Here is a 22,272-nt window from a genome sequence, read left to right on the forward strand (position 1 = left end):
TATACTAAAACATGTTCATGAAAGGCAACAAAACTGTACTAAACAAACAATCACAGCAGAGGTTGGATTAACAGTTTGGAAATACTCTACGCGTTTGCGCAACAGCTTCAAAAAGATAGGAAATTGCTGCATGGTCTGTTATAAATCTTTTACGTGTAATATGCTTAAAAAAAAAAAAAAAGTAAAATGCCTTAACACTGCTCAAGGAGGTTTTTTTTAATCAACTGCCAATAGTTCTCCTTATCCAACTATAAAAATGCTTCCAAAAAGTAAAATTTAAATGTCTTCTCCCTCCTTAGTATCTAAAGTTCCTCATTCCATAAAGGTAACTTCTGTCATGGAACAATTAAGGAAACGTGAAGAACAGCGAACAAAGAGCAACCCAAAAGAAAGAAAGAAAGAAAGAAAGAAAGAAGGAAAGAAAGAAAGAAAAAAAAAAGACTAAGAATGCTGCATGTCATCAATTGTTACTCATTTTTGAGCCAAATTAAATATTTGTAATGCAATCTACTTATTAGTAGGTACTTACACTACAGTTTAAAACAAACTTAACATGCAAAAATTTTATAACACCTTGCAACACCAATGATCAACAATTAGATTTAAAATACGTGACTATCAAGGTTCTTGCAGAACTTACCTGCTAATATTCAGAATTCATTAATAATTTTGATAATGAGTAACAGTATTTGTCTACTCTATATTTGACAACATATCACAGTCTACTTTCGCATTAAATCAGAATCTAAACCACCAGTGTGTACTATCACTAGCTTTTTTCCACAGCAAACTACTTATTACAAAGAAAAAAGGTGCAAAATTACCTCTGGATGAGCCTAGCCTGGAAAGTGATGAGCGCCGAAAGGATGGATAACCAAAGTAACTAATATCTTCTGAAAACATAGCATCAGCATCAATAATGACACTTGGGTGAGCAGAATGTATGTCAGCATCCAGAAGAGACATAAGATCCTCTATAAGAGGAGACAAGGGTCTTAAGTGAATAATCAGCTACTTAAAACATCAGCTAGAGAGACCATCAACTAAACAAATATCAAAACACAAAAATCCTGTCTATTAATTGAATTTCTGCTCTTCAGATTCACCAGTGCAAACTCATGTGCCTCCTATGCAACCACATTTACAATCAAGCTTGGCGGACTAGTGAACAAAACCAGTTTCCCTACAAGAACTGCTCTGTCACTTATCTAACCACATTTCCCAAACAAGACTTGCTCAAAACACATTTTTCTGTAACCCAGAAATTCAAACTTTAACCTGTCACTTGAAAGAACAAAGCGCTAGGATAAGTACATATACACACATGTGCACACACACTCATGCACGTAATGCAGAACTCCAAAGATTACCTAGAATTAAGGGAGGACAGAACTGAGCGTGAAAGCTGGCCTTCACAAAGCCACGTCTTTGATGTCAAAGACTGTACGTTCCTCCATGGAACGTTTCTTTCAGAGAATGGCATACTTGTTTAATTCACAGGCTAGTAACTTGCAGCTCTCAGTACAAAGCTTTAAATGGTAGCTACATTAAGAACAACAACAGTTATCTGGAAAAAGCACCATTTTTTAATACCATGCAGTTAAAAAAAAAAAACAAACAAACAAACCAACAAAACCCCAAAACAAAACAAACAAAAAGATGAACTTAAATACTGTGACTGCCCTAGCTTCTGTGTTAGAAAACTTGACTTTCTCTGAAGTACTGATCATCATTAAACTATAAAACAATTTCCTTCCATTTACTAAACTATGGCTACTATCCGCACACAAAAGAGGCTGCTGAAAATTCATGTAATTTATTGAAGTCCAGCAATATGGACTAACAAGACAACTAAACCTGACTACCATCTTGCTGCTACAGAAAGGACAGTCTTACTTCCCTCCTTCATCCCTGGTGCAGGAACCTCCTTGGGGCAAGGTGGGATTTCTAAATCTACAACTAGCACATTCACCTGGCTTGAAACAATACTTCATAGGGTATAGAAGTAAGGTGGGAAGCAATCTTCAGACTGACTTAACTGGGTAGTCAAACAGAGCCCCGAAGGTGGTGCCTCACCACATGCAGCAAAGCCGACCAGACCCTACTGCTGCCAAAGGAGACAGTTCTGCCCCTTCCCAAACTTTCAAGCAAATCTGACTAAAAATCAGGCTCCCCAGATTAGGTTTCAGTTAACCCGTGCAGGCACACAAACCTCACCACCATGCAAGGGAATGGCAGGGTAGCTCCTTCTGGCAGCAGGACAACCTCACCTGCTTAAACCACTCGTGAAGCTAGCATGAGGCTATACATAGAGTCCCTTCAGGGAACACAGAAGGAGCACATGTAATTTCAACACATCCAGTTCTCAGCCTCAACCTCATCGTAAGCATAAAACAAAAAAGTGGCTAGAAATTAAGGTCTATAGTTAAATAAAAGCATCTTAACAGTATCCTAGGATACTAACAGTATCCTAACAGTACCCAAGAGGGTATCCAAAAACTGAAAAGGAGCTAGAAGTCCACACTTACAGCCAGTATTAATTCACTTAACTGTTCCACTTATTGATATTGAAAGTATTAGAGACTTTCACATCCCTGCACATCAGAATATTCATCCTTAAATTTCTAAACTTTCTTTTCCAGGAAATATAACACATACCAACTACAACCAGCTGTCCCCAGAAGAACAGCGCTGTAACTAGTGAGCGCTGTGGATTTCAAAGCAAGCAAGACCTTCACGAATGCTTTTTGCATTAAATAAGTAATCCACTCAAGTGTAGTCTGTGCGTCTAAAAGCACACCATTTGGGACTCAAGGGTCCATGCAGTACGTTTTAGGAAGTCATCCTTGACCGACTGCTTGGAAATCCTAATAAAAAAAATCCGGATTTGGCAAACAGGCTCTGCCTTACTAAAACACTTCAGTTCCCTCAGAGTGGCCTTATCCTGCCTGCTACTTCATCTATTTTCCACGAGCTTTCCACAACGATAAAGCAGCAGTACACCTCACCTTAAGAGTGTCAGCTTGTAAGTACCAGACTTTAAGAGCTTGAAACACAGCTGAGACTGTTGTATCTCCCAATATTCACACGCTGCTCCTCTCCTCTCCTCCCACGACCATCTCTTCCTAGGTAACCTCCAACCTCTCTCTAGTCTAGCAACTCGTTCTCATTTTTTTTGGTCACTATCCAGCCAAAAATTGCAAAAAAACTTTATCTCTTTTTAGGAACAGGATTAGCCAGTACAGAAAAAAACTCTCCAGCCTCAGTCAAAATAGACAATGTTTTTTTAAGGTAAGTTAAGCCAGAAATCCTCAACAGAAAATACACACTAACTTGTGACACACACACACACACACACCTTCTACCACATTAAGGCATCTTGAGTTTAGCTGTGTTTCCAAAAAGGAAAGAAAAAATTTAAGCCATCAGACTTAAGAACCAAACCTATGTGGGTTTTGGCTAAATGTGCATTAAGATGAGTGAGGAAATGAAGCCTTTTCTTACCCTTTTATTTCAGCTTCAAATCAGATTTTAATTTTCTTCCAATATTTCTGCAAGAGATCCCCCTTCTTCCATTTTCTATACCAGCAAACAAAGGTGTTAAAACCAGTAGGGACAGGAGCCAAATCCACTCCCCTTCAAACATCACTGGATTTTTTTTTAGTGCTGTGAAAACACAGATACTGCAAAGCTACATCCAGTCTAAGAATCCAGGGGGAAAAACATTCTCTGGCTTTATTTTCCTGCTCTTCAGAAAAATCCCATGGGATGATATTCATCTCTTGTACCATGTTAGACCAGAATCAGACTGCACCTTTCACATTTAGATGTGATAATTCTGATCAACCTATTTAGGTAAGAAAGTACCTGTAATTCACTACTAAAAACCACTGAAAATTGGAAGGAAAAGGATAACCAGCGCAGAGGAAAGAAAGAAAGAAAAAAAAAACCCAAAACCAACCACCAAAAAACCCACGAATAAAAAAAAAACCCAAGTTTCAGTATGCACATAAGCAGCAATTCAAGTACTGAGAAAATTTTTATTTTCAATAGCTCCATGAGTAGCACTATCACTGGACTTATTAACTGAAGGCATTGCCTAGATCGATTCTGATCTCAAGTTGAGCTCGCATTAAACCTTCTCCCTTAAGGGGGCAATCATAAGTTCTCTCCCCTCTTCTCAGCTGCATATTTTTATGAAATATTCAAGAATTCAATGTCTTTAGTATCTCCTCCTCTTTCAAGTTTGGATTAAATTGGCAAAACTGTGACAGTGAAGGGAGAGAAATATGTATTTTGGTTTCCTAGGAAACCAGACTCAAACAGAACTCCAGAACTCCTTTCTTGAGAAGATATATTTATTCAAAACATTACCCAAATTGAAGTTCATCTTAAAAAAAAAAACAAAACAAAACAAAAACAAAACCAGAGAAAACCAAACCACACCAACAAAACCACAGAAAAAACATACACCCAATTGTCTTCCCCAAAGGCAAGCCACTGAACTGATCCTACACTATGCTCCGGCTCCCATCTCCCCTCACTGCAAGCCAATACAGTAAGTACTGCTGCAATACCAGCCCGTCTGTCTTCTCTCCTTTTTTTTTTTAAAAAAAAAAAAAAAAAAAAAAAAGATTTTTAAACAAGCTCTTCTCAATTCCAAAATCCAAAGTAGTCTGGATATTGCCAAACCTATGTTTCACAAGCATCACTAAAGAGAACCCACTATATCATGCAGAAGTTACTGAGCAAACATGCACACATCTGAACTATACAAACAACAAAATATTTTTAACTTCTACAGAATCTCTATACTGAAGATTAACAGAACATAAAGCCCAGAAGAAGCCTCTAATACAACTTGATATGAGCTGGAAAATCAATCTAGAAACGTTCAAGTTTTTCTATGCTACACGATCTTGTTCTACGTAGTTTTTACCCTGATTCTTTTTGTTATGTACTTGTTATGTATCACATGAATCCACATTCCTCTCTGCTAACTATCATAAACAAAAGAAACAGGCCTAGATTAAAGAAGTCAAAATAAAAGCACATAAGGGTCCAAAACCAAGTATCTGAGACACTTATTGAAGGCAATCTGTACAGAAAAGTTCTGCCCTTCACTTAATACATTTTGAAGAACTCAGGAAGAACTGAGACATGTTTTTTGTTACCTTAAAAAAAATTCAGATGCATAACCTTTACAATACTAACTGGAATTATCACAACTGATATATTAATGAAACTATGATGTATTGAACAAGAATTTATTAATTTCACAGTGGTTGGAAAGCATCTTAGCTTTTTGATTATTATTTTTTTATTTTTATTTTTAAAATCAAGTGTAAATTACTCTTTAGTGTTTTAAAAAAGCTTCTCTGTCTTGGAAGACTTCGAGGAGTAACCCCTAAATTTAAGAGTTACAAAGCACCAGACATGCAGAAGGCAGAAAGTAAAAATTAGCATATGCTTTTAATCAAAATGCAAGAGCCTCAGAAGTCCTGAGGCAAAAGCAGTCTTGTCATTTGAGTTTTTTGTGCTTGGAAGGAACAAACTCAAAAAGCTTTAAAGCATAATTTGACATAATTTAAAAAAAAAAAAAAAAAAAAAGTTCTTTGTCTTTCAGAATCATTTATAAAAACCCAATTAAGAATTGAATGCATATAGCATTTACCAGTTATCTACAGTTTTCTTCTATGAACTCTGATGTTATAGTTCCAAAAGAGCATCCAGAGGCGAGATGACAAGTGAAAGCAAGAAGAGTGCAGTTTCTAGAGCAAAAGACTTAAAAAAAAAGTTCTACATAGTTCTGAAGGACAGAATGTTGGTATTTTTCCAGAGAGCTATAGGTAAGTTTCTCTGGCCATCAGGTTTTCCTGAAAACTAGCCTGCATGGTTATGTGACACAAGCGAGGACTAGTAATTTGTACTATTTAATGTACCAACAATAGAGTCATGACAGCACTGACTAGTGTTCAGCTAGACTTTTCCTACTGTTTCAATCACATTCAGATATCAAATTAATTCTTTTCTGTGCAAACTTATTTTTGCCCATAAAACTGAAATAACTTAAGACAGACAGAGAAGGCATAGCATGTTCTACAAATTGCAAATTACATCTCTGAAGACTGGAGTTAAGCATATCAAGTTTCATTTCAGTTGTCATTTCCATGTCTTTTCCCACAAGAACTGGGGAAGAGTTAGCCCAGTTTCTCTGCAGGGCAAAAGAAAAAAGGGAAGAAAATACTAATATTAGGAGGTTGCAATCCCTTATAGGAAAGATTAGTCTAAACAGGGGAGAAGCTTTAAAAATTAAGCCAAGGGCAAAATTGTTTTCTGGACAGCTAGTGAGGACATTGAAACTCTGCATACTACTTTAACCTATCTCAAATACAGAAGACTCTCAGACTGTAGCGCAGGCACCTTCAAATAAGTTACCAGTTGCTGGTTGTCAGACAGTCCCTATTAACTGATCTTTATGATCTCAAGAGGTACTAAGAGAATAGTTAATGCTGTAGAAAGCTGGTTAGTATGGTTAAAAGGAACTTCTACTGTAAATGATTACTAACAGTGATTCATATTCTGAAGGCTGGTTCTGGAGGAATGCATTCAGGTATGCTTAGAGTAAGAACTCCTGCTCTGAATACCTGGAAAGAGTTAGGAGAATTTACTTCCTCCAATGTATCTGTCTAATGCTATTAAGCTGATCACTAAAAAACAAGACTCAAATTAAAGATTTTTCACCCCCTTCACCAGAGGATTCGTGATTCTACAGCAAAATAAAAAAGCTTGACAGATGCAACTAAAACTAGAAGAGGCAAAATGAAATACAAAGCACTTGCTGCAGAACAGAAAAAAAAAAACAAAACACCTTTGTCTAATCACATGATTGACAAGATAAAGATGGAGGAAGCCCATGAACCTTCCTGGTGAACCAGATGAGCAGAAAAAAAATCATTTATTAGAAAAATATCAAAACGTCATTTTGACACACAGAAAGAAATGCTAATATGTAGTCAGAGTTTAGATGTGTTCTTTTCATGCAGTGCACCTAACACAAACGTTAGATTTGGCTGCTATGTTTTCAAATATGTTTACTCAGCAAGAAAAGATTACCTAAATTATTTAGCCAATGCAAAAGAAGACTCAAAGTCTTTTACAAAAAGCAACTGTATGGGACAGACAATATTTCAAAAATAGTTGGACTTCAATTACAGCATTTTACAGGTATAGCCAGAATACTAGAGCATTTATGAGGGGAACTTGAGATGAAGAATAAATTCTCAATCTAACTGTAATAACTGTAAGCTGTTTTGCCCTCACTTGAGGCATTTTGAATAAAAAAAAGCTGTATAATTTTTGCTCTAAAAACTGCTGTATCTTAAGAATATATGTTAGTAGTAAAAAAACATGCAAGTCACTAGAAGGTTTTAGAATTAGCTTTTATGAGCAAGCCACACAGCAGTCTCAGCATCTCATTGAGCAGCAAAACACAGACGTAAGTAATGCTGATGTTACAAAGCCTGGCATCCTAAAAAAAAATAAAAATAACTTTCATACCACCCACAAACAGGGTCAACAGTTATTCTTCAATGCCTAACCTAATCCCTCAAGACACCCCAGTGCATCTTTTGTTTTGCACATCTTTATACTTTGCTCCTATAAGCAAGAACTGTCTTCACTGCATACCTTGCACAGCACGGAGCACGCTGTCAGTGCTTAAATACAGAAAAATAAGAACACATTGGCATTTTCTTATCAAAAGTTGCAAGATACAAACCTCCAGGAAGATATGATTCACTTGCTGTGTCATCCCCGTCATCTCCATCTTCATCATCACGACTCAACAAATTATTTACTGCAAGGTTTACATCAAGATTTGTTCGCTGGAGTTCCCGAATAATAATACTTCTGGACTTCCCTTGTAAAACAACTTGTGCCTGTAAGAGCAGAGTATAATTGGTTACTGGTCATTCTCAGCTCACCAACCGTAAGAAAAGAATGCTTAATTCTAAAAAAAGTCTAATAAAAACCAAAAAGTCAATCACAGTACATACAAAGGCTCACATAGATTTTTCACAGTATCTTGTACTAGACAGTCAACCTTCTCTCAGTTCAAGTTAGGCCACTGAATTCCAACTATGGTGCTGAATTTCCTACTGGAATCTTAGAACCTATTTCTTGAAATGCTTAATGCTGTAGTTAAAGGATAAGCAAAATCTGTTTTTCAGAATGTTCTATATGTTTCCATAAAGGTGTTTAAACTTACTATGTCAATCAGCAGAATTTTGCAATCAACTGTTGTTCCAAAACTACACCTCAATCCCTGTCTTTTTCACACTGGTTTCTCTTTCCACTGCCCTTCAACATGTAACCACCTTACTTCCTCTGTTTTTCTCATCATTCTGTTTCTAAAGGCTTATCTTCAGCAGTTTCTGCAACATTTAGATTTTTATTAGCAAAGTGCAAATGCAGAAAAAACCTTCCAAATGTTAAACAGATGCAATGGATTTATAAAAACCAGAAGCATTCTGGTCTATTCCACTAACCCTAGGAGTCAGAGCATTTTGTTTTTCCAGACAGACTACTTCAGAGTTACCCCAAAAATGGTTTAGACACCTCCTGTTTTAAAGGTAGATAAAAGTATGCTATTTTTTTTAAAAAAAGCAAAAGATCACAGCAAGGGAAGCAAAGTTACAACTTAACCAACAAACCATACATTAGATTATTGAATGGAACTGTCTGGACCACGGGGTATTAGTCTGTTTTTCTATTTCATGTAAGGTGTTGAGGATGTCAGTAAACACTCAAAAAAACCCAGAGGTGAACAATGAAGTCAAAAAAACCCCACCACCCCACAGCTGAAAGAGACCACTGGAGGTCATCTAACCAAATCACCTCCCGAAAGCAGGGCTAACTTCAGAGTAATCAAGACCTCCAGCATCTTGCCTCTGCAAAGGCAGAAGCTCCCAACTTTTACTGCGTTTTGAATTCAAAAAGAGAAAGGAACTGGAAGCCAGTCTGTCACTGGTGGGTCTGTAGATACCTTGCCCGCTAGCTCCTGTCTTGTGCCAGTCATGCTGTAGGCCATTCAAAGCATGCACACAGATTATCTTTGGTGTAGCAACTAACATCTGTATTCCAAATGTAGACTACCAACTTGTTTTTGAACTAAGAATTAAAATGCATTAACTAGTCACATATTTTGAATGTATTATTTTCTTCAAACATGGAGAAAAATGTTTTAACAAACTCCACTTAATCACACAATGCAATGTCCATCAGCTTATTCAGGCTTTAGTGCATTAAGAGGCAAAAGCAGAGCAATTTATACCCAACATTCATCAGTTACATTTACAAAAACTTAAGTAGAGGTGTCCATGAAGAAAAATTATTAGTATTTTAAAGAGATTAAATATGTTTAATATCTTTCATTTAAATCTAAAATGGATCACTCCTTTTATCAAACCAAAAAAAAGTCAACCTGCCCCCCTTCCTTATACTCCTTCAAGAAACTTAACTTTATTAGCTACATGTTTGATACGATTCTCAAATATTTGATTTTGTCACTACATCTTCCACCTGCAAATGAATAATGCATGACATCCTCATCTAGATTAAACACATACCTTGTCTTAGTGGAAGTTTAGGAAACAAAAATTCTAGAATGCAAAAAAGTCTCACTCACACTACGCATTCAAGAATAAAAGCAGTTCAGCTAGAGAAAGTCAATCTTTTCAATTATATGCCGTTACTCCTTAGAGAAAATGCACTACTATGACAACACATTCCTGTTCACATGCTGTGAGAAGCTCTCCAGGTTTTTAGCAACAAGCAGTTTCAAGCTCCCGTACCTGTGAAATGAGTTCCTCTGGAATGACTGATGCTGGAATCACTGGTTGTGGTTGACTTCCCAGCAGTCCAGATCCTCTATCACGTCCTGTGCGTATAACTCTGGTCTGCCTTCGAGAATCTCGAGCTCCAGCAGATGATCTACCAGAAGATCCTCCTCCACTTCCACCAACCCCTGAACTCCAGCGACTTCTAGAAGATTTAGATTATATTTTTTTTTTTTAATATAGCAGCATACTTTGGGGACTACTTCAAGACGTAAGTCTTTAGTTTTATTATTAATAACTTGTAGTCGGTCTCTGAAAAATACTGCAGATTTACTTCACAGACAAACACTATGAAAGTATATTTCAAAACTAGTAAGAACAAGAGCACCAGGCAATTGATAAAGTTCTGAATTACACAAAAGAAATATAAAACAGGACTCCAACTGGAAATTGCACTCTTTCCTACTCATATAGTTGTGTGGGCGTATACATACACAAACACATGCATGCACCGGTTCCCCCAGTTTCTAAAAGCAACAGTACCAGCAGCATAACATCTAACACTCAGCTGTTAACTTCCTACTATAAAAGTACATATGCAACAGCTTCATGGTCAGTGGACTCTGTTTGACAGAAGGTCACTATACTCAGATGGGTCTTCTAAAATTTCTGAGACTTGATTTACATTAAGAAATTGCTTAAGATTACACTGGAAAAATCAAGTAATCTTCTTTACTGCAAAACAAATCTTACACTGGATAGTTCTCTGATCCTCATGGATGGTTTTCAAGAGATACTCTACTCTGGACCTATTCCTATTGAAGAAATCAACATCAACTGTATACATTGCAAAAACATGCCTAAACTGACTGAACAGTTTTTTCATTTCTGTGAGTCAGAAGCAAAGCAAGGGAGTAAAAGGGCAGTGATTTGTAGAAACAGACAACTCACCCTCATTACAATTTCCCACTAATCTTAACACCACAGAACTGTGTCAACTGAATCTGGTCTGGACGTAAGACTAGATGCTCTGTTGTCATGAAAGGCTAAAAGACTCTAGTTTGTTCTTCAAGGTTAACTAAATGTTGTTGTACAAATCTACCTTAAGGGATATTGAATATGGTATTATTGCTATTGAATAACTAGTATCAGCAGAACTTTCCTGCTCTCAATTACCCTAATCCTCAATCACCTTTCAAGAAAAAGAAAAACATTTAAATAAGACAAGAAAAAAAACCATATGTTCTCTCAAACAGTATCTAATAAATTCATGTTAAAAGTATACCACATGTAGCTATAAAAGCTAATTAAGTAATACTTGTCTTAGACTTTACGGCTTAAGTTGATTACTAACATCCTTCTCTCTTTTTGTTGTTGGGGTTTTTTTTTTTTTCCCGACCTGACAAGACCATGCAATCACAGAATAACTCAAGTATCTGCCTAAGGTGAGGCCCTGTCACAGACACATCTACATTTTCAGGATTTTAGACAGAGACCAGACAGACAATGACAAGACAAAAAGCAATTCAACGATTGCTTTAGGAAAAGCCTTGTCTCATGAGTTAGAAAAAGAGCACTAAAAAAAAAAAAGATACTACTGAAAATGGGGAAAGGAAAAGAAAAAAAAAAAAAAACACCAAACCAAAGAATGTGACATTTTATATAAAACAAGCCAGTTAATCTGTTTCTAAAGGTGGGAAGGGGGCTGAAGAGAAAAGAAGGGGGCTGAGGGGAACTCAAATTCTTCCTACACAACAATTCTCAATTCAACTCTCAGCACAGATGATGTGGGTTTAAAGAAAAGGTTGCATATTAGATTTTAATATTTATTACAGATGTATTTTCTACTTTAAGTTAGAAACGATCAATGACAGACTTAAGACATCTAACAGTTAAAACCATTTATATTCATATAATAATTCAAATATTCCAAGTGTGTCCTAACTTGGTCCTGTTACAGAGAAAAAAAAAAAAAATCATGAGGACACAGCTATACCTATGAAAGCTGTCTAAACCTAGAATAAATATTAATATAGAATGGAAATCTTTCTGCTCATTTCATTTTCACCTACTACTTTTCTGCATCTCTCCACTGCATACTAGCATGCTAGCAATTCTCCAAATCCAGTGATCTTATCTAAGGGCTCCACAGTTTGCACGTTTTTAGACTCAGTTTATTAAGTCAAATATTGCCTTCATTTAATAGAGCAGTTATAGTGTCTACTGCTACTCTACTAGTTCGGTGACTTTCAACTACCTAGTTCTGAAACATGCAAGGGAAGAAATCAGGAACTCTTCAGGGTTGGTCTCCTAAGCACATAGCTTCAAACAATTTTAACCAGTTATGCCCAGGTAAAAATAACAAGGAAAAAAAAGTCTTACACTTTCCACAGTAAGTTTTTAAACATGACAATACCAGTTTGCCTTTGAAGTTTAACACATGGATTTTAGGTTCAGACACACAAAGGTTTCACAAAAAGTTGGGGGGGGGGGGACGGGGGCCTATCTTTCGTGCAACTAAGCCCCAGATTAAATTAGCTTATTTGGTAACATAAACAACAAATTCACTTTCATGGAAAAGCTGTAATTCCTCCCTCTTAACGAACCATTCACATGCAGAAACCACAGTTTGTAAATGCAATTCTCCTTACTATGGTTAGTAACCTTAGGAAGCAGCACTGCTCAACATGTCTTACAAAAGCATATAACAAAGAGTTCACTGTGATTATGTAATGAAGATTAATTTACATTGCTATATAAAGGGACACCATCAATTTTAAACCTAATGATAAAAAAATTTGAATTTGTATAGTACATTTACTATATAGTACAATTTTAAAGGTTCTGAGCAACAACCTTTTCCAGATGTTCCCTTCCTATTACTATGTATAAGGCCCCAACTAACAAAACACTGCTCATTACTTGGGGCAGGGGAAAGGAAGGCACAATAAAACTGAGCAAATGAAGGTCTGCAAACACAGATAACAAAGATTCTTCCTGCATAAATGCACTCATTTTACTTTATGCTGCTAGCCTATCAGGGTCTAAATTGATAGTGTCCCTCTAAAAAACTGCTTTTCAAAATCAAGGAACTAAAAAACATTCAAAAAAAGACAACACAGCCAAAACCAAGTTATTATAGTGTCCCTCTAAAAAAACTGCTTTTCAAAATCAAGGAACTAAAAATCATTCAAAAAAAGACAACACAGCCAAAACCGAATTATTCTTCACACATACAGGAAGAACGCTCTGTACCTAGGTACTGAAGGGTCACTTGCATATCTGTTATTTTAACCAAGTCAATAAAGTTTTTTTATTATACCCTACCTACACAACTGCTGTAATTATACGTTCCCTTATACATACTGCATACAATTTATATATGTGTATACACATATACTCAAATATGGAACAAACAGATTGCAGCCTCAATCCTATCAAAACTTACCCAAGGGTGTTGCCTGCCAGTCTGCCCAGAGTTTCAGAACCAGACAGAAACCATGGGGAGTCACTAGTCCTGCCTGGCCTGGATGTCCTTCCTGCCCCTGAGCCACTGCTCAACTTTGAACTGAAAGTAAAAGATGGTAAATCAGTCACAAAACAATCCCAAATGGGTTAAGAACAAAACCTGGAATCCCAGGTCTAAATTCTCAGGGACTTAGTCTGGTAACATACCAGCTTAAGCAACACCCTTGGGGAATATTCCAAACTAATCTAACTGTATATTAAGAGGTACACTGGAAAAAGAAAGTGGAAAGCATGCCTAACAGATCTTATGTACATCAGCATTCCATAATAGCACAGTTGCAAATACATATTAAGCTAATTAGTGATTTTGAGTTAGCCACTGTGCTGAGTTTTCAGTTAGCATATATGTACAAATTGTAATCACCAGGTGTTCCATCCATAAACCTGAGCCCGAGTATGCTACTTCAATATTAAGAAGCGGTTTACATTCAAATATGAACCATTAAATAGTCCTATTAACGGGGACTTACCTGGACTGAAGACAACAGGTCTAGAAAGTGAGACTCTCCAGATGGGACCGCTTTCAGAGTGGATTCTACATGAGGCTTAACAATTTAACACCATTTCTTTCATAAGGATTATTTTTGGAGGGGGTTGTTTCTTGAAGTTAAAGAGATCCTGTCTCACTTCTTTTAGAATCACATCTACTATTTATTCCTACACCAGTTTGTCAAGCTAGGCTGTTTGGCTGCATCACCATAACCATTATGTATCTACTCAAAGTACCCATTCCAAAGGCAATCTAGTTTAAAAACAAACAAACAAAAACAAAACCAAAAAAGCAGCCAAGCTGCTTATCCAGTTCAAAAGAATGATTTAATATGAAGAAAAGTGTTTCTTACCCATCATTATTATCAGGTTTACCCAATTCCAATCTGTCTGGTTGAACTGAAAAACCAATCCTGCAGACTCTACCATCCTATATTTAAAACAAGAAAACCAAGTGTCCAAAATTGAAATGTAAGACAAGTTACAGAAAAAAATACAAACAAAAACAAGTCTTCAGTTACTGAAGAATATTGATCAATTTGATGATAGAAGAATTAATTTTAACTGTATGGTTTCAAGTTTGTTATCTGAGCAGATTTAAGTAATTTACCTCAAGAAGAAATGCAGCATGATTTGGTCCCACCACACACTGTTTAATAGTGGCCTGTTCCAATACATTCAAAGGGGGGTGGCTGAAAAAAAAAAAGTGAGCATGTATAACATTTTTAAACTTTTACAGTCTGAAAAAAATAAAAAACAAGTGGTATATGGAAGGAACAATGTGCAGTGATGCCTACCGATACAAAAACATTCAAGAATGACTAAACATGTGCATTAGTTAAAGCAGCTATGATGTATTTTTGGTCATTAAGCACAGAAAATGCAGAACAAAACCTTAAAAGGTGATACAGTTTTCATTTAATTTGATCAGCATTAAACAACAGGGGTTATACTTCAAATTAAGGAGTCATTTCATAAGTAGAGTATTTAATAATATAATTTATCATAACTGAAAACCCAACATTTTCTTCTTAACACAGTTCTCATATTATCTGAAGCATTTCTGAACTTTAGTATTAGTAGTATTGAGGCTTTCTAAGGCTATATCTACAGTACAATCATTTGCTTCTTGTTGCTGTTAGAAAAATTGCACTTTCCTAAATGATTTACAGCAGCATGTGATATGCCTTACCTGTTTAAATTATACTTGTTCAGCTTCTCTGAAACTTCCCTTAATCTGAAACAAAAAGAAATGAAGCTGTTGTTTGAAAGACATCCTCCACAGTACACAACATCCATTAAGCAGCTTATTTATGACATTATGGGAACAACTTACCATCACATTTAATGAAGCTTGATATAAATACTACTTGGTGTTGGGAGTCTATATAAGAACTGGATGGTGTTACAATTCAAATCAGGTTTCTGTTTTGGAGGTTTTTTTGCTTTAGAGTTTTACCCTTCCACCTGCTATCTTGCCACAAACCCATGTTTTCTTGCATTTCTATGGGGTTTGCAAGTCACTATGAAAAAGCACTACACCTGCCTTGTTACCACCATTTACAACTTTACACACAAAATAAGCAGATGAAGCAATGAGCATTAACTGTAGATATACTTGTGTTTCCTCGTATAAACTTGAATACAGCATCCCAGAGCAGACAGGATTATCATCTTCTAGGAAATCCAAGTATGCAGCACGTCAGAGCCAAAAATATGACAGTAAGTTCCCCAAAACAGAAGAGACAGGAAAACAGATGCACGAAAGCCAGCGTCAAAACGGACAAACAACAAACTTTGACTAGTAGAAGAAACAATCCAGAGAAAATTCACTATATATAGGGTTATGTAAAACATCACCTTTAGTAAAAGGGAAAGAATGTTTTCAAAAGTACTTCCATCTCACTTCCATGGCACTTCACCAAATGGAAGATCAGAACCCAAAAAAGGGCCACCCACAGACCACTCCTGCTTAGAGGGTCTGGTGTCCAAAAGTGGAAACCAACACAGTAATTTCTAAGGCCACTTAGAAAAGATCTTCTCCAGGCAGCGAAGATACTCTCGTAATATCAGGTAGGCATTTCAGGTAAAACTTGGACTCCTTTCTTCTCAAAGATGACAAGCAATCTGAAAAAGTCCCTAAATAGCTTCCAATTTTAGTTAGAATATTTGCATTATATTAAGATACAAAACTGAGATGAATCCTGTAAAAATAATGCAAGGTCTTCTTAATTAAGAAAAAAAAAAATCCCAACTTTGGTACCATGTTCATCCTAGCATTCCACAAATCTCCTTCTGAATCAGCAACACCTTTCTAAACCTAACAAAAAGACATGCACACCAGCACTGTTTTCCTCTGTCTGAATCTGTGTCTTTAAACCCTTTCTTTTTACTTGCTTCACTTCAGTTTCTACACACAGACTGCTATGGACAACAGACTTCAGTTACATGCAAACGCAGAGTATGAGAAAGAATACAGATTAGAGAGGTCCAAACAGCCAAGTCTTAATGTTATCAATAGTGTTTAACTCTAAAGCACTTCTCCTGAGGGAAAAAAAGGGTAGGGGGAAAAAAAAAGTCTGTTTGAGAAACAAGATAATTTATACTGATAATTTATACTGATATAAATAACTTTCAAGCACAAGAAGAAAGGACCACAGTGAAAGGACAGCAGGAAGGAAGTGAACGTGCTTAGAATCGCCTTTTGCTATTGAAGCCAAGCTGCTGGTTTGCAAGTAGGCAATTTCACACTCCCAATTTCCAGCCACAACCACTTCACACAGGCCAAGAGTACATACATAGATAAGGTAAGATTCTGTGAAGACATCCCACAAAAGGGAAAGAGAGAACACAAACTTCACATGCAATCTGCATGAAAGGTATCTCACAAGAGTGAACTACTGTGGGAGAATGTGGAATGAAACCCGAAGATGAATGGCATACACTCCACAGCTTACCGTACAGTTTTATAAAGCAAGCAGGGATCTGCTGCATAATATATGACAAGTCAAACGTCCCTCAAGTTTCATGTCTTAAGTATATCGCCTAACAGTTTCCCACAGGAATCTTGAGCAGTTTTCCATTAACATTTCTCCTCTTGGCAAGCACGAGTAATAATTATAGAATAGGAAAGCCTACCTTTTAAGTACATTGCACTGCCTATATGAAAAGCTGACAGCAAATAAAGTAGCGCTTTACTGGAGATGGTTACTAGACTAGTCTATGAGCAACATTTAAAGCTTCCTTATCTGAGCTTTGTGCCACAAAACCTGAGCAGTACCAAAGAAATAGACATTTTTCAATTTGTAAAAAACCATCGTAATCCTTTTTTACTTGTAAAAAAAATAAGGAAGTGATAGGGAAGAAATATGCACAGAAAGCTAAGACTTGCATACTCAGTGACTTTATTAGTAACACCAATCTCAAGAGAGTAGGTCTATCTGCAACAAGCGTAGGTCAAAAGAGATCTAACATTATTGGAAAGAGGCTGCTGTCAACATTTAAGGGACAGAGCAGAGAAGGATATAAGAGACGACGCTGAAAGTACTAAACTCTCCTACAGAAAGAAAAGAAAAAAGAAAAAAAAGTAAAACTATCTCAGCCTGCGACCATCTTGTATGCAACTGCTGTAATAGCAAAATTACCAAGTACTGCCTAGTAACCTTAGAGATCCATAAGGACTTGAATTTGACGCAGACCACCACCCAGTGACAAAGGAGTGGCTCCCCAGCCCTGCGTCCCTGCTGGGGTGCTGGTCTCATCCCCACTCCTCCCCCTTCCTTGTGCTGCCACCAGCATTCGCGTGAACACCAGTCACAAAACTGAACCAGCAGAAAAGCAAGAGTAGAGCAGAGAGATGCGTTTTATATTCTGTGCGGAGAATACGTTTGTGCAAATAAAAATTCTAAGTAATTTCACAAAAACATTTCCTGCAGCACTCTAAGCCTTTCTACTTGCACAGATGCACAGTATTGTACTACCGATCCTCTGAAGGAAAAATACGAAATGCATATCTGAGATCAGGTAATGTTAACAATACGATTCAATAATTTCAACGATGGTGCACTGGAGGAAGAGGTACAGGCAGACATGATTTAATCAATTCTCGCATTAAGGAAGGTCAACACTTCCACTGAGACCTTTCTGTGGTAAAATGAATCTCCAACGTGAATACCTGGACAGGCTAAGCTTTGAAAAATTCTTATTAAAGGTAATTAAAACTATTTCAAAGGACAAAGTTAGAAGCAACATGTATTTTGCTCACAAACAGATTTTTGGGAAAAGGCACTAGCTTGCCACACTTTTAGACAAAAAGTTTAGTAATGATGGCTCCTCTGTTAAGACACACATTCTTTAAATATCCCTATCAAAATTCATCTGAAAACAGTTGTGAGGAAAACAAAAAGACCGTTTGTCCAAGCCAGGTAGGAATTGCTTCAGTTTTAAGTTTTGCAGCTACAATTTGTGGCCTCTCCAAACTGATCAGAATAGGGAGCTATGCTCATAGTAAGCAACCGAAGAGGCTCCAGGTCAGGACTACAGGAGCTCAGACTTCATAAGTGAGGCTTTTACTCGTCACAAGATACTACTTCTCTCAAAGTACATTTCTATTTCCAGAGAAGTTTATCTGAGGACCCATCCTTCCACCACATCTTGCTTTATAAAACCAAAGTTAGGCTCAAAAATGCAAGAGAGCTACAGAGAAACTCCATTTCAAAATGCTAAGTATTTTATAGAAAAACTGGACTTCAGTACATTTTAAAGGAACTTTATTTAAACAAGTGCTTCAATCCACATAAGCAAAATTGTTTTACAATTTGTGCTTTGACCCAATTTCTAATAATAAAAATCTTCTGTTTTAAAGTAGGCAGGCTGTCCCAAGAATTATTTTTTTTTTAAAGACTCTATAGATTTCTATAATACATGTTCACCATGCTCAGTTCCCTGCAGCAGTCTGTCAGCAGCACTCCTACCTTGCCAGTCACCCTGCAGGAATATTCATCCTTCTGAAGTATTTCCATCATGCCAGCAACAGTTCACAGACCAACAAACAAACCATAAGACATAAGCAGAACTTTCTTACTGCTGTACAGTTTTAGAATAGTACAATGAAAGTATGCTCATCCTTCTCCTCATGTGTTAGGAAACTAACAGTTACAAAAATAAAGAAAAAGAAAAAAACCCACACACCTACATCATCTACACTCAGTGAACATCTGCGCAAGACCTTCTCAAGCAGGCAAGTAACATAAAAAGCACAGTGCATTGTAAATAGGAATCTCATGTAGCAAGATTTACATAATCTTCCCCTCAAAAATTTACTTGCTGTTGAACAGAAACAGTATTTACAGGTGCTAATATCTAGTCTGACATTTTACAGCTTTGGTCAAATAACAGTACATCTACCACATTTATTTATAAGTATTAAACCAATTCCTGCCATCTCAGAGACTAATTTCTGTAACAATATAAAGCAAGCTATTTTTCATTTTTCTCTGCAACTTTAGACTAAATTTTTAAATGTCAGCTAGGTCTTCAAAGAACACACAGTAAAAATCACTGAAGTTAAGCAATCCAAACAAAGGATTTAACCACAGAGATGTAAAATAAAATGTTCACATGCTGCATGTCTCCAGAAGGAATGAAGTCCTTCTGTACTCAGCAAATAACCCTGAAGAGTCCCAGGCACAATAATCAGAAGGTTCTCTTGGATTTTTCCTGAAGCTGCTCTTTTATAGCCTTAAAAAGTTATTTGTACACTTTAAAGTTAAAACATCAAGCAGGGGCCCCACCACAAGAGCTTTCCTCACTTCAGCACCACATGGTGATGGTAAGAGTTGCAGAGGAGGAAAAACAAAGGTACATTAAAAAAAAAAAAAAAAAAAAAAAAACACACAAAACAAACAAACAACAGCTTGGTATGATGAACAACTTTGAGTAGGGAAATTAAAAATAAAACAAATTTAGCCCTGGTAGATTTTTCTAAGTGATCAGGCCTCTTTAAGACAACTTAATATGTCAATGAAGGCTGTGAGCCAACAAATTTATGAGACTCTCACGCCAGAGCAGAAAGAAGTATACAAGAACTGATACGATGCTTTCCAAGGGAAAGCTAACAATAAGCGGATACCCAAGAGGGGAAAACAAACAACTCAAACAGTGGAAAACAGGATTGAGTAACACACCTATCAACACTTCAAAAGTAAATACAACCTTCATCTCCATCCCTCAGTTGAGACCCTGAAGTGCTCCAAGCACAGCAAGCCAGACCCAAGAAGGCAGCTCTGTGGCCAATTAACAGGTTTTAGCCCAGCAGAGCTGCACAGCCTCCAGATCAAAGCCCTCTCACACTTGCCTATCTTGAATCACGTGCAAATGAACTCCTGTGCCTATCTATCAGTGCCATGAAAACAGAGTCTCAGAAATGCAGAAAACGGGCACCAATGAGAAGCTTAAGCAAGTATGTTATCTTTGTTTTCTGATCCCAGGATGTCTTGGACACTGGACACTGTCATTGATGTACAGTCACATCCAGCTATCTTCCATGCCATAATACAGCATACAGAAGGATCCTGCCCCTGATTGTCATGTCAAACATCAGAAAGCAGTTTCCAAAGAGGCAGCCTTTCACAGTTCCTGTACCAAACACCTTTCTCCTAATGGAATAAATGAAGAAATAAAGGTGAAAAACCTCTTTGCCACCAATGAGTAGGAGGAAAGGGCCGGGGAAGGGGGAGGGAGGGATATGATTAAAGTGTGCTTTAAGTCATTCTGGATAGTAAGGGAGGGGTATCCATAAAAAAATGCTAAAGTACCACACAAAAGCAGGCAGTAAGATTATCTGCAGAAAACAAAGTAATGCACACAAGAAAAAAAAAAATCCTAAGCGCAAGTACAAAATGACAGCCTCCGAGGTAACCAATACTACGCAGCAGCAGGGTGCTTAGACTACAAAACACGGATCACTGAAACAAACAAGATGACAAAGAAAGTCATTGCTCCACTCAGTCAATAATCAGGTGTACCTTGGCTTACACCATGTCCTCTCCCCATTCCAAGAAATATAAATTAGGACTATTCGATTATTACATACTAAACCAACATCTACTGCTCAGGAAATCCCTGAGCTGCAAATTCTTAGAAGCTGGAAAAGAGCATCCCTGTATGTTTGCCCTACTCTAACACTTTTCTCCTGTCATCTAGCACTGGTCACTGCAACAAACAGAAGGAAAACAAGATGGACCTCTTGTCTGACTATAACAACTATTCTTATGTTTCATGGTATCAACCAACACGGGTTTACAGAATATGCCTCCCAAACTTTATTTTCTATTTTGTAAGACTGTAGGTTTGGTTGATAAAGGTAGTTCTGACCATTTAATAGTTCTCTCTGGAACAATGGTAACACATCATGCTGAATCAGTAAAAGCTATAGTAGAAAGCTAATATGGCAAACATCAAACAAATTAATCTCTTGAAAACACTTTTCTGCAATATCACTAAAAAGTCTTCAGGTAATACAATGATTGCAGAAAGTAAATTCCCTTACAGCAGACCATTGATATTTCATGACATAACAACACTGATAAAGATAATGACCTATATCTAAAGGTAGGTATAAGCTAGCCCACAACAAGGTTAAAGCAGGACAAGAAAAATTAGCAAAGATAGGATAGTGGGAAGGACAACAGAAGGTTAAAGATGGATACCCACCAATGTCTATATTCAGAATTAAACACATACTGCAAAGACAGGTAAAATGACTTACTCATCTTCTTCACCCTACAGAGAGGGTAAGCATATATTTTATTTTTAGTTTTAAGAAAGCAAGGCAGATTTCATATCACTGTATAGGAGAATGAGGGGAAAGCAGTAGATATTGTCTACCTAGACTTTAGTAAGGCTTTTGACACTGTTTCCCATAAGATCCTCACAGAGAAGCTCATGAAGTATGGATGCATGACTGGACAGTGAGGTGAACTGAAAACTGGCTGAACAGCTGGGCCCAGCGGGTGGTGATCAGTGGCATGAAGTCTAGTTGGAGGCCAGTGACTAGTGGTGTGCCCCAGGGGTCAATACCAGGTCCAGTCCTGTTCAACATCTTCATTAATGATCTGGATGAGGGGGCAGAGCGTACCCTCAGCAAGGTTGCTGATGACACCAAACTGAGAGGATTGGCGGATATGCCAGAGGGTCATGCTGCCATCCAGAGCACAGCAACCTCATGACGTTCAACAAGGGGAAGTGCAAAGTCCTGTACCTGGGAAGGAACAATCCCATGCATCAGTACATGCTGGGGACTGCCCAGCTGGAAAGCAGCTCTGCAGAAAAGGACCTGGGAGTTCTGGTGGACACCAGGTTGAACATGAGCCAGCATACCTTGTGGCAAAGGCGGCAAATGGTATCCTGGGCTGCA

The 22,272-nt window shown here is 37.3% G+C and overlaps 1 protein-coding gene across 1 annotated transcript in view; it reads right to left on the bottom strand.

Annotated features, from left to right (window-relative positions):
• Positions 1-22,272, bottom strand: part of UBR5 (ubiquitin protein ligase E3 component n-recognin 5) — a 95,643-nt gene that overhangs the window by 60,720 nt on the left and 12,651 nt on the right. The window contains exons 2-8 of the mRNA XM_075495072.1: positions 15,049-15,093; positions 14,467-14,548; positions 14,210-14,286; positions 13,288-13,407; positions 9,855-10,044; positions 7,781-7,940; positions 825-974 (exon numbers count right to left, since the gene is read on the bottom strand). Coding sequence (XP_075351187.1) covers positions 825-974; positions 7,781-7,940; positions 9,855-10,044; positions 13,288-13,407; positions 14,210-14,286; positions 14,467-14,548; positions 15,049-15,093 — 824 coding nt within the window. The remainder of the gene's footprint in view (positions 1-824; positions 975-7,780; positions 7,941-9,854; positions 10,045-13,287; positions 13,408-14,209; positions 14,287-14,466; positions 14,549-15,048; positions 15,094-22,272) is intronic.

The sequence above is a fragment of the Mycteria americana genome, chromosome 2, assembly GCF_035582795.1.
Source record: "Mycteria americana isolate JAX WOST 10 ecotype Jacksonville Zoo and Gardens chromosome 2, USCA_MyAme_1.0, whole genome shotgun sequence".
Lineage (NCBI taxonomy): Eukaryota > Metazoa > Chordata > Aves > Ciconiiformes > Ciconiidae > Mycteria > Mycteria americana.